The sequence below is a fragment of the Erythrolamprus reginae genome, chromosome 1, assembly GCF_031021105.1.
Source record: "Erythrolamprus reginae isolate rEryReg1 chromosome 1, rEryReg1.hap1, whole genome shotgun sequence".
NCBI lineage: Eukaryota > Metazoa > Chordata > Lepidosauria > Squamata > Dipsadidae > Erythrolamprus > Erythrolamprus reginae.
Window position 1 is genome coordinate 69777178 of NC_091950.1, and position 13384 is coordinate 69790561.

Consider the following 13384-nt stretch of genomic DNA (forward strand, 5'->3'; position numbering starts at 1 on the left):
CAACTCCCAGAATTTCCCAGCCAGCAAATGCTGGCTGGGGAATTCTGGGAGTTGAAGTCCAGATATCTTCAAGTTGCCAAGGTTGGGAAACACTGCTGTAGATCACAGGCATTGTCCGATTCAATGATTTATAGACACATATGATTTCGGTGGCTTCCCAAACTTTCAAAATGACTTTGAGAGGCTAACAGAACAGCACAAACAGAAGCACTCAACATATGTAAAATCCCAAACCAATTTTCCAGCAGGCTCATTGGTTGTATTAACCCGGTATTTTTGGGAGTGTGGGAGAAGAAAAGGGAAGATACATTTTTAAGTCTTACAGAAGACCAGAGCCACCCAAATAGAACATGCTGTTCTGAAATCATGGACAGAGCAAGTACCATTAAATAAAACTATTCTATGAAGTGAACATAAGTATGCCCATGAACGGTACCCAGAGGCCTACAGGAAATCAATTAAGCTCATGTAGTAGTGTTGTTATGTAGTCCTGTCTACACATCATTACATTACAGATTACCGTATTTTTCAGAGTATAAGACACACCTTTTTCCTCTCTAAAACAGGCTGAAATTTCAAGTGCGTCTTATACGTAGAATATAGCTCCCCCCCTGAAGCTTTCCCCCCCCCAGCCATTATTACTCTTTGCGAATAATGTTTTCCAAGCCCTAAGTCTTTGCAGGGGGTTTTTCATTGCTCTACTTACTCCGAATGTTTTTTCCCCCAACCCTAACCAGGTGCTAGTGATTTTCCCAGCTCTTACTGGCTTGTAAGCTCTTTCATTGTTACTCTCTTTGAATAAGGTTTTTTTAAAGCCCTAACCAGGGAATAAAATAATGTGCTGAAGCTGACCAGACCAAGGATGCTAGCCAGATGAATATTTGCTAAGCGGATTCTTTTCCCTATTTTCCTCCTCAAAAACTAAGGTGAGTCTTATACTCCAAAAATATGGTAATTCTAGTTTCTGGATGGTCCACAAGAGCAGCCTGATGTAAACCAAATTGAAATAGTCCAAGTGCATTGTGATCAAAGCATGAGCAGGGCTTTCTGATTAAGAATCAAGTGCAACTAGCATACAATATGAACTTGTGCAAAGGCCCACCAATTCATGGCGACCTCCCAAATGCACAGCAGTTCTTTTGGGAGGAGTGCAACTCATACAGAACTAAAGGTGGTCAGTTTTCAGAAAGGGAGAGGGCCCTAAATCTCACAATCGTTCTGAGTTCCTTTCCCATCCACACCACTTCATCCTTCAGACGTGAGGAACAAATCTTGACAGTACCACTTGGTTGGCTCCAAGGACATATACAAAGCTTTATATTATCAGCATACTGAAGATACTTAACACTGTTTCAATTGATGGCTTCATCCAGTGGCTTTATGTGTCAAATAGTGGTGGAGAGGAAAAAACTCTGAGTATCACTGCAAAGCAGGGATTTAGGCCTATATTCCTCCCCTACTAATGTCAAATGTAACACCCTGACCCTTTTATCAAATCTAAAACTGTCCAGAAAGATACCATAACTGATAAAATCAAGCCACTAAGAGATCAGGGTGAAGAAGAAAGAAATAATTTATTTAGATACTGTACTATTTTTTCTTTACTATACTGTTATTTTTTCTTTTTCTATTTTTCTATTCTTTTCTTTTATGTTTGTTTCAATTGTTATCCTTTAATTGTAATGTTTAATAAAATTACTGTTTATAAAAAGGATTACACTAGGAAGTAAACAGTAATCCAAAAATAATTTATGCTTGGAACTAACGGTAAGACTTCTAAACATGAACATCTTTATACTTATTCTAAAACTTCTAAACATGAACATCTTTATATTTACTTTTGTCTTCTGAGCAGATTTTCCTTTCTCATGTCATTCAGTTGTCTTTCAGCTTCCCGGGCTGTCATCTTCAAATATATAGCAAATATCAAAATTTTGTCTAAACAAATACATGTGCTATAATTTTTGAAAGTTCAAGTATATAATAATTTTAGTTAAAATCTAGAATAATTACCTTTACGGTCTATGCCTTACTTTAAATAACAATCAGATAAAGCTTGCAAATCCAATGTGCTTAGGTTTAAGTCCACATTCTAAAGCTTTATGGGTACCAATGCACTTTATATGCCTAAATACTTTTAGCATTAAGTGTGAATCAAATAATTTGTTGCTTCCTCGTTGTTAATTACTTTTAAGAATTTATCCATTCATCTTCATGGAACTCCTGCATTAAGGCAACTGGTATATACAGATATTATCATTGGTACTTATCTTTGGATATTATTATTTTTTACATCTGGATCAGTGCAACAATCTTCATATCATTGTACTAACTCTATCCGGGGCACTACTAAATAAGAGTTTAGCACCCACATATACATTTAGTTTTGGAATGAACTACCATTTTAGAAAATCCTTAATCTATTACAATAATAAGGACAATTTACTTAAGGAATCTATTTTAACAAATGGGGACTATTGTTAAATTCAGAAAGTCATAATTCAGAAAAGAATGTAAGTAGCATCCACAAACAGAAAATAATAAGATTGCACTTCTGATTTATCTTTTTTTGGGGGGGGGAAATCTGGAAAGATATGTATGTGTGTGGCACTGAAAACTTTTGAAAGCTTTGGTGACTACTCTTCTTTTTTTAACTCTGGAGCTTTCCTTCTGTTGTGCTATAGGAAATATGATTAAGCCTTTTTTTTTACAAAAGTAAAAGCATTAAGAAAAAAATAAAAATACTATTATCTACCTTAATGAGGTAGATTGGCCATTTGTAAATATGATTAGAATAAAAGTTAACAAAAAACATAAAGGAACAGGGCCGTTTTGAAACATCTATAGCCCCAAAGAGCAATCATGTCTTTAAAAAAAAATCTAACAGATGAACATGTATGTAGCCTTCCTTATTGAAAACACCCTACACCAATGCTGTAATTTTTTTTTCAAATGGACAGTAAAATAGTGCTTTAACTTACCCAATTATCATGAGCTTTTTTCTCATGTGAGTTAATCTATTAAAACAAAACTATACATTAATTTAGAAGTAAAACCAAACTGAGCGACATTTTACATACAGTGATCCCCCGTTTATTGCGTCCCCAACCATTGCGAACAGGGTACTTCGCTATTTTTCAACCCGGAAGTCAAAAATACCATCTACGCATGCGTGCCGGGCACGCATGCGTAGATGGCAGCGGCTTCCCTGGGTCTTCCCCCTCTTGCTGGCGTCAGCGAGGAGTTTCCCCACCGCCCACGCAAACTCCTCGCTGCCGCCCGCCCTTCGCCCGCCCACGCCGTTCATTCTCGCCGCTTTTGAGCTGAGTCCGGGAGCGAATTCGCTCCCGGACTCAGCTCAAAAGCGCCGATAGCAAGCGGCAAGGAACGGCTTGTCTCGGCGCTTTCGAGCTGTCAGCTCGAAAGCGCCGAGACAAGCCGTTCCTTGCCGCTTGGTATCGCCGGTTTTGAGCTGAGTCCGGAAGCGAATTCGCTTCCGGACTCAGCTCAAAAGCGCCGATAGCAAGCGGCAAGGAACGGCTTGTCTCGGCGCTTTCGAGCTGTCAGCTCGAAAGCGCCGAGACAAGCCGTTCCTTGCCGCTTGGTATCGCCGGTTTTGAGCTGAGTCCGGAAGCGAATTCGCTTCCGGACTCAGCTCAAAAGCGCCGATAGCAAGCGGCAAGGAACGGCTTGTCTCGGCGCTTTCGAGCTGACAGCGGTCAGCTCGAAAGCGCCGAGACAAGCCGTTCCTTGCCGCTTGCTATCGGCGCTTTTGAGCTGAGTCCGGAAGCGAATTCGCTTCCGGACTCAGCTCAAAAGCGCCGAGAGCCAGCGCCCCCCGGACCCCCAACCCGGGTTTGGGGGGCTGCTAGGAAGCCCTCCATGCCGGCGGCAAACAGCCGCCCCGCCCCCAATCTTCGGCTCCTCGCTAGCGCTGTGGGAGTAAAAACACCGTCTGCACATGCGCAGACGGTGTTTTTACTTCCGCATCGCTACTTCGCGAAAACCCGCTCGTTGCGGGGGCTCCTGGAACGGAACCCTCGCAACGAGCGGGGGATCACTGTATTTGTCTTAACAGAAATCAAATATGGAACACAATACTTTTAAGTACTTTACACCAGTGTTTCCCAACCTTGGCAACTTGAAGATATTTGGACTTCAACTCCCAGAATTCCCCAGCCAGCAAATGCTGGCTGGAGAATTCTGGGACTTGAAGTCCAGATATCTTCAAGTTGCTAAGGTTGGGAAACACTGCTTTACACTATAGAATATAAGCTACAATAAGATATTCCGTCAACAAAACTCTGCCACTAAATTAAAAACAATTAAACCACACTTCTATCTATTTATCAGACAACAAATTTTACTGAAAGGATTCTATAAATGTCCTATCAATTTGCTTTCATGTACATTTAAGATTCAGCCTTCATTACATAATAGTTAAAAGTTGTGAAGTTTTAAATCTGGCTAAATGGATATAAGTTCCTGAATGAAAGAATGGGTATAAATCAAAATTTCAATTGAAATAATTTAGAACAGCACTGAAAAGTAATTTCAAACAACTACTTTTTTTTCCTTAAAGAGGCCAATGAACTGAAGCAATGTTATATTAAGTAATTTTTTAAGATAATTTCCAATTAAGAAAATACATACTTGTTTCTCATAAGAGCAAACAGTTCTTTCCAGTTCTTCTTCAAGATCTTTTGCCCGATTACTATAAAATATTGTTATAAGGAGAAACTGTTATTATTACTTAACTTTATTAAATAATTTAGGTGCAAGTAAATTAGTTTTCTCTTTTAAAAACCAGATGAAGTTGGCAAGACAATTGAAAAAGGAGACCAATCAGATATCGCTTATCTATCAAATGTATCACAACCTCCCTGTTGCAATTTCTTTGCTTGCGAAACTCAGTTTTGCCTAAAAGTGACAGAACACATTGTGAATGGAAGTATTTTTAACTGAAGTTCCTTTAAACAACGGGCCTTTAAACAACGGGCTCTTATTTACGGATCAAGTGGAAAGAATGAACTTTAGCAGAATTATCTCCTAAATTAAAGATAATTAAGATGCCAGAATTTGTGATTTTAAAAAGGCATAAAAAATAATTCGTATAACTGATTCTTAGTAATCATTAGCTATCTAAATCCTTCATCCTCTTCTGAAAAGGTTCTGAATTAAATTTAACGAAGGATGAAGAGAACTCTTATTATCCAACAGGGTTTTTCTGGCTCTCTTCTTCTGATTGCAGTTTTTTGCATATTTCCCAGATGTGCCGTAGGATTCCATGGTCCTCCAGACTAATGGGGAATGTACCATAAATAACTATAACATGAGGACAACATACACAACATGGAGATGGGAGTTCTCCTTGCATGAGTAAGCCTCCTTTTCCATTTGTAAGAGCATCTTTGAAAGCAAACACAGGTTGCATGTTGTGCCATAGATATGTTGGCCAATGCTTCTTTCCCCTGACGTAAAACATTACTAGAAATATCTCAAGTATAATGCTAGATTGGAAGTCTTCCAATTAATCTATATTACGTTTTCAAAAATTTGGAATTGTTTAGGATAATACTTGGTGAAATTACCGATAAGTATTCAGCTCTTCAGTAGCATGATTAATTTTCTCATCGGCTTTGGAAAGTTTTTCCTCTTTCTGTAAACGTTCTTTTTCTTCTACAGTTAATTTCCTTTTAAAAAATAAATATTATATTAGTCATAACTTTTTTTAGCTTTAATATGAAAGCCACTTTTACAAAAATTATTTCCAAGAACTTGCAAGGTAATTCTGTTGGGTTTTGCAGTTCTAATAATAGATGACTATTATAAAAACTGCAAATCACTTGTGCTTACTATAGAATTTACTCCATAGAAATGTGGAATTTCCAAATAAAAATATAGAATTGAGCAGTAAAAGAACTTGGATAGTCTTTTTCAATGATGCATGATTTTACTCTGAAAAGTTTTAATGCAGAATTAAAATTAACAAATTAATGAGTGATTTATTAACCAATAAATCTACTACCAGAAGTACCTGTGAAGATTCATTTCACTTTCTTGGTACAGTTCTGCCATGACTTGAAGCTTTTGCTGAAGCTTTTGAATTTCATTTTTAACCTCTACATTATCTGTCTGCAGAACGACATGTTCCTTTTGTAGTCTTTCAATCCGTTCTGTCATAAAAAGATAAGTACAAATAATTGGAACCACAAAACTGTAACTCAGAAATTTATGTGTTCATTCTGAAAAGAGGCGGTTTGATCAGGAATATTTTATTCTGCTTTATTGTCACTCCACAATATGGTACATATTGCTACAGCTTTTAAAGAAACTCCTGAATATTAGTATTAATATAATCACTTGATATTAGTATTAATAGCTCAAAAATAACTTGTACTACTAAAAAAAAGCAGTTTTTTAAAAAAATTATACAAGTATCTGAGGATTGAGTTTTACTGTTGGCTTACACATGGATACACCAGTTTAAAACAGTTAAGAAGAGCTATTAATCAGTGACATATTAATGTTCAAATAGTTGAAATGGGCCAAAATTCCTGTAAGCTGATGTGCAGAATTGATCAAACAGCTGGTAGAAAACAGAAAATGTCTGATGGAAGAGCTGTTGGTATTAAAAGTATACCACCGATTATTAAATCTAAGCCTTCATATTCTTTTTCGAACAAAGACAATGAAAGCTGGTTCAATGTGTTCAATAAAAACACAGTACAGAATGTTCTTTGGAGCATTGTTAGTGAGAAGTGCTTTATCTATCAGATCAGGTCATACTATAGGTCATAGCTCTAAAGTATTCACTGCTAGATACTGTTCATCAGTCTGTAAAGGCAAAAGCCAGGTATATATATTTTCCTGCTCTGGTTGATATACTAGAAGAAGATTCAACTAGTGTTCATTGATTTTAAGAGGAGAACAAAGAGAAAAAGCCCACTATTTTTTCTGCCTTGCTGTTTTAGTCCATCTTTTATTAGCTTCAGTGTTTATGGATTCACTCCCATTAAAAAATAAAATAATATTCATGATTCCAGTTTTATCAATTCTGAAATCGCCATTAAGATTTTTGGGGGGTGACCCAAAACAAAGGGAAAAAAGAAAGAAAAAAACAGACAACAACCTAGGAAAAAACATCAATAAATTTAGAGCAGATGACAACACTTTTCTAAATAAATGGTGCAGGATACTGTTAAAAAGAATCATTAAATTTTAGATCTTATGGGAACTAAGACATTTTTAAAACTATCTTAACTCAAGGAATAACTCTCATTTAAAAGATACTTAATTATCTAAATAAAACTGCCATTATAAAAAGCTAAATCCAACATGACCAGTCATTCAAAGGGACTTACTCTTCATCTGGAATTTACTCAGTACATGCATAAGCAGATTTAGGGAAAGAAGAAATAACTAAAAAATTGAATTTTTTTTCCTATAGTATCACTTTCAAAAACCTTAATTTTATTCAGTTTATTTTCTTGGTCATTTGAAAATATATCAAAAATGTGATTACTGTACCTGCAAGTTCTTCTTTTGCTTTCTTTTCATCACCTAACTTTGAATATATTTGATTCCTTTCTATTTCCGCAGATTTTAAATGAGCATTTAGCTATACAATGAAAAAGATAAACTAGGTAAGATCAATACTGCTAGAAAATAATGCATTTGCCCCTCTAGAACCAATGTGTTAATTCCAGCCTATTTTCTGTCTGTACTGTAATTTACAAGTGCAGGAAACATTCGCCAATGAAATGTGATCAATGTATAGTTTTGTTTCTAAATATGCTACTTAAAAATTAGCCTGAATCCGGAGGGCAATGTTAAATTATAGTTCTTCCCAAAGGTTCCTGAAAAGATGGTCTTAGAAGTTGGGAACTTTTACTACAATTGTAGTGGCCTTCCTAGTTGTAATGGAAATTCCCAAGTCTTAAGAACATCTTTTCAAGCACCTTGAATTAAGGAAATTTTCTTCATAGCTCTTCTCCTAACTGGAGATGTAACTGGTTATCAATTCCTTTAGCAAATAGCTTCTGTAATCAATCCAAAAAGTTTCAGTGACTTCTTAAATTGCTTAAATATTTATTTCATTAACATCCTGATATATAAAATATCATGGTCCAAATAACTTTTTTAATACGCTACCCTTAACAGATTTTAAAATAATTAAAAGTATTGTCAAATTACCTTCGCAGCATAAATTAGCCTCTTTACTGTTTCTTTTTCTGGAACATCTGCTTATAAAGAATTTGAGAAAAAAAGTAAAAGAGCAATAATCTTGAATTTATGAAAATAACGCTGGCACTACAAATATTCTTTTTGTCCTTTCCCTTAACATTTTAATGTCCTTTTAGACGGGAATGCGGGAGATAGCAAGGGTTTATTTATTAAGCTTCTGAGAAGCAACAGAATTTCTCAGTTGGCTTTGACCCTAATCCTAACATTAGTTCATCCTTAGAGTAAATGCAGCTGACCCCCAGCTGATACTGCTGGTTCTGCAATTTCTACATATAAGTGTGAGAAGACAGGACATCAAAAGAATTTTTTTACCATTGCTTTTAATCTTACTTTAAAGGATTATGTCAAGAAAACCCTATTCTGATCTTAATATCATATACCTCTGAGAAACCCAAAATATACTAATCTAAAGATTTTAGGGATTTTTTTTTTTGCTTTGAATGAAATAGGCTATTCTCTACAAGCTTGCATGATAAGCAGATGATACAGTTCTACAGAGGAATTTGTCACTTGCAGCTCTATAACTGTCCAGTTTGGTTCTGCAACTCAACAAGACGGACAGAGACTTCAGAGGATAAATAGAACTGCGGATAAAAAACAACTGCTACCAACCTGCCTTCCATTGAGGACCTGTATAGTGCATGAGTCAAAAAGAGGGATGTGAAAATATTTACAGACACTTTACATCCTGGATGCAAACTGCTTCAACTCTTACCCTCAAAACGACACTATAGAACACTAGAACAACTAGACACAAGAACAGTTTTTTCCTCAGTGTCATCACTCTGCTAAACAAATAATTCCCTCATATCTTTACAATTCATTTTGACAGGTTCCTAATATGATTTGATTGCTTATTTGTACTCGGACTATCATTAAGTGTTGTACCTTATGATTCTTGACAAACTTTTCTTTTATGTACACTGATCACACTTTGCCCCCCAAAAAATGTATTCTATTCTATTCTAAATTCTTTTTGAAGACAAAGTTATAATGACAGAAATCTGCAAATATTTTTACCCAAATACTGCTTGTTTTCTGTTTCATTCTTTATATCATTATCCTTGTGGTTGTCACCCATAGAATCACATTCTCCTGTTGCACAGCTCCAGTCTTTCATCTTTAGCAAGCAGTCCGTCAGAGACTAAGTACCATAGTGTTTTAGAATAAAGAGAGGGAGGGAAAGAGAGAGAGAGAGATTGAATTTTAGTCTCTATATGAAACAAATATCAAGGTAATAGGTTTCATGTTCAAAACTACACTTTTATGGGTATTGTAAATCTTTATTTAACAACTTCTTTCAAAAGAGAAAAAAAGTTTTTAGGCACTACTGTAGCAACTCAGGATCCTGTAAACACTAGCAAAAATAAATGCACACAATGGGAGGCAAATTTCAATTTCCATTCAATGAAGATTTTAAAACAGAAGCCAAAGCATGAAAAGTATTTTCTCCTTATTAGACATCACAAATTTCTAACTAGTAGTGGTTTATTTGATTTCTGAAAGAGCCACTTGCAATTAACTTAAAATCTGGTGAATATATTTTATTAGAACAATCTCTATAATTTTCTTTGCTAAACCACTCAATGCTAAAAAAAATAAAAATGTGTGTACCTTGACTTGACTTTCTTTATTTTTAAGAGCTTCCTGTAGATTTGCTTGAGAAGATTCATACATTTTTATCTGCTCATTTAGTTCATTAAATCTTTCCTCCCAACCTTCAGCTTCTTGTAATAACTAGAGAGGGAAGTTTGCAAAATCACTATTATACCAAAGAAATGTGATACAAATCAAACAAAAAACATAATAGTAAAAGCTGAGTTAGGAGCTTAGGGACACTATGTTATCTCCCTTATCTCCCCGACTCCGTTTTTTACAAGTAATCTTCTTTCCCGCTTCAATTGGCCCAGTAATCCACCAGATTTGTAAATCACTTCACAAAGGATTTTTTTTCATCAGTACTGAATAAATTTATCTTCTAAAAAGCGAAGTATCAATTTTTTAATTACATATAAAAGCAGAAGCTCTGGGAGACCTTGTTCCTTCGGATGAATTTCTTCTTTTTCTTACAATATTTAACAGAATAAAAGTACATACTTGTTTTTCACTTTCATGAAGATGTCTGCTTTCCTCTATGGCATCTTGCAATGATGTCTTCAATCGCTCTCTGTTAATTTCATATACTTTTAATGTGGTTTTGGCCTAAATGACAGGGACACCACATTAAGCTGCATGCATCAATTTATTTATTTATTTGACAGTATCATCCTTAAATCAATAAGGACCTTATTTATACAGGGATCCCCCGGTTATTGCGTCCCCGACCATTGCGAACAGGCTAATTTGCGATTTTTCAACCCGGAAGTCAAAACACCATCTGCGCATGCGTGCCCTTTTTTTCTATGGGCACGCATGCGTAGATGGCGCCGGGCAGATCAGCTGCTGGGCGGCTTCCCTGGGTATTCCCCCTCTTGCTGGCGGGAGGGCGAAGCCCCCCCAGCACCCGCTCGCCCGCCGTTCGCCCGGCCACCCGCCGTTCGCCGCTCGCCCGCCCTTCGCCCGGCCACCCGCCTTTCGCCCGCCGTTCGCCGCTCGCCCGCCCTTCGCCCTTCGCCCGGGAAGTTCGCCAGGAGTCAGCGGAGAAGCGGCGCGCCTGTTTTAAAACGATCGGAGCCGGCCTGGGAGGGCTTTCCAGCAACCCCCGAGCCCCCAACCCGGGCTCGGGGGTTGCTGGAAAGCCCTCCCAGGCCGGCTCCGATCGTTTTAAAACAGGCGCGGGGCTTCTCCGCTGACTCCTGGCGAACTTCCCCGCTTTAGGAGTCAGCGGAGAAGCGGCGCGCCTGTTTTAAAACGATCGGAGCCGGCCTGGGAGGGCTTTCCAGCAACCCCCGAGCCCCCAACCCGGGCTCGGGGGTTGCTGGAAAGCCCTCCCAGGCCGGCTCCGATCGTTTTAAAACAGGCGCGGGGCTTCTCCGCTGACTCCTGGCAAACTTCCCCGCTTTAGGAGTCAGCGGAGAAGCGGCGCGCCTGTTTTAAAACGATCGGAGCCGGCCTGGGAGGGCTTTCCAGCAACCCCCGAGCCCCCAACCCGGGCTCGGGGGTTGCTGGAAAGCCCTCCCAGGCCGGCTCCGATCGTTTTAAAACAGGCGCGCCGCTTCTCCGCTGACTCCTAAAGCGGGGAAGTTCGCCAGGAGTCAGCGGAGAAGCCCCGCGCCTGTTTTAAAACGATCGGAGCCGGCCTGGGGGGGCTTTCCCTTTCAGGGCGGGCGAGCGGCTGGGCGCGGCAGCAGCGAGGAGTTTGCGTGGGCGGCGGGGAAACCCCAATCTTCGGCTCCTCGCTGCTGGGAAGTAAAAACACCATCTGCGCATGCGCAGATGGTGTTTTTACTTCCGCAGCGCTACTTCGCGAAAACCCGCTCGTTGCGGGGGGTCCTGGAACGGAACCCCCGCAATGATCGGGGCCTTATTTATATTAAGCTCACCTTTCCTGTCCTTTACATTAGAAAAAAGCCCCTTTTAAATTAAATAACAAATTAACAAGTTGCCAAATATCAACATCAAGTCAGCTTTATTTCTAAGGATGTTACTGGCTCCTCAATCAGTCACATCACTTTTTAGAGAGAGAAAAAGAGCATTATCAAGAACCCTGTTTTGAAGAATCCCCACTTGTCCATACAAACATCAAGTTAAATATTGGCTTACCTCAGCTACTTGAAACTGGATAGATTTTGCTTCATTTTCTAAAGATGCCTTTTTTGTCTGCATTTCAGCCATCTGCAAAAATATTAAACATTTTTTACATAATTTTTTTTCAATGTGATTAATACTGCCAACTCAAAACGTCTATGCACTGAATGTTTTAATTTACCATTACATTTTTTTAATCTAGGCAACATATTGTTCAAAATTATTTTCAACTGTTAGAATGCCATATATGTTACATGAAAGAGTCAGTTGTTGTCTTGTGATCTTTTAACATTTCCCTCTTTAATGTTTTAAATGTTTTCAAAAGAAAAACCCTCAAAACCAAACGCTCTGACTTGATAAATAGTAATTCCTTCATTTTCCAAAAGAAATAAATATTTTTAATATTCTGTGATACTGAGTCCTACCACTTATCCACGCTCTTTCTAGCAAAGTATTTTGGAGCCAAATTTTTTAAAAATGTGCAAGACTAAACAAAGATCTTAGAATGATAGATACTTTTAAAAAGTAAATACAGTATTCTAAAAATATTTTAACACCTTGATCAATATACTGCATTGCCATTTAAACATTGCTTTAATTACAGGGTTTCCTCATAAAGTTGCCTAGTAGATACCTAGTTAGTATTGCAATAGTTTTTTCACACAGGAAAAAAAGTTAGATTCTGAAACTATAAACACCACTAATGTAAGGGAATCTGATTCTAACTAGCATTATTTTTATAATATTCTATTCTATTCTATAATATCTTGAGCATAGCAAAGATAAATTCTGAGAAATATATACATGAAATTAATCAAATCATAGCACTGTGATAAAGATTAAAATGTTCAAAATATTGTATTGTTATTTCTTTTTCCTAATCTTCAACTACCAAGTATCAAGAAATAATATTTGACATCTTCTCTCACGATAATTAAATAAAAATGTTTAAGAAATTAAATTATTAGATGTTAAGAAATTAAAACAAAAGCAAAATTTGATGTTATATAATATTTTTCTTTCACTTTGTCAAAATAAGAAAAAATGAATAAACCATGAGAAATCCACTTTTTTAAAAAAATGAAAGAATAAGATATTAGTTATAAGATATAGACAAATTGTATTGTAATATTTTTGGCCTGTTTGCTTTGTATAGAAGTCTTACCAAATCATCCTGTTCTGATTGTTTAGATCTCTCTTCTTTCAATTCTTTTTCTAATTGTTCTATTTCATTCTTGAGTGCTGAGTTTGAACCGTTCAGTTTTTCAAACTCTATCTAAAATACCAAGTTTTAAAACATGCTGACATTCAGAAGTATGTGTGATTTAGAACACAATAGGTATTATAAACTTTTAGGTGTAATTAATCATCACAAATTAGGAGCAGCCCCATAAATAAAATATAATGTAATACAAATTTATCAATCTGGATACATATGTCATAAAAATAA

The 13384-nt window shown here is 37.2% G+C and overlaps 1 protein-coding gene across 6 annotated transcripts in view; it reads right to left on the bottom strand.

Annotated features, from left to right (window-relative positions):
* The window catches only part of MIA2 (MIA SH3 domain ER export factor 2), a 74954-nt gene that overhangs the window by 13347 nt on the left and 48223 nt on the right, over nucleotides 1–13384 (bottom strand). For 4 of the 6 annotated variants that reach the window (XM_070754977.1, XM_070754956.1, XM_070754948.1 and 1 more), the window contains 12 exons: nucleotides 13100–13210; nucleotides 11950–12021; nucleotides 10345–10449; nucleotides 9862–9984; nucleotides 9268–9391; nucleotides 8197–8246; nucleotides 7531–7621; nucleotides 6038–6176; nucleotides 5592–5693; nucleotides 4654–4714; nucleotides 2982–3017; nucleotides 1839–1906 (listed from right to left, as the gene is read on the bottom strand). In XM_070754977.1, coding sequence (XP_070611078.1) covers nucleotides 1839–1906; nucleotides 2982–3017; nucleotides 4654–4714; nucleotides 5592–5693; nucleotides 6038–6176; nucleotides 7531–7621; nucleotides 8197–8246; nucleotides 9268–9391; nucleotides 9862–9984; nucleotides 10345–10449; nucleotides 11950–12021; nucleotides 13100–13210 — 1082 coding nt within the window. The remainder of the gene's footprint in view (nucleotides 1–1838; nucleotides 1907–2981; nucleotides 3018–4653; nucleotides 4715–5591; nucleotides 5694–6037; nucleotides 6177–7530; nucleotides 7622–8196; nucleotides 8247–9267; nucleotides 9392–9861; nucleotides 9985–10344; nucleotides 10450–11949; nucleotides 12022–13099; nucleotides 13211–13384) is intronic. The other 2 variants (XM_070754963.1, XM_070754952.1) reach the window with 1 other exon arrangement.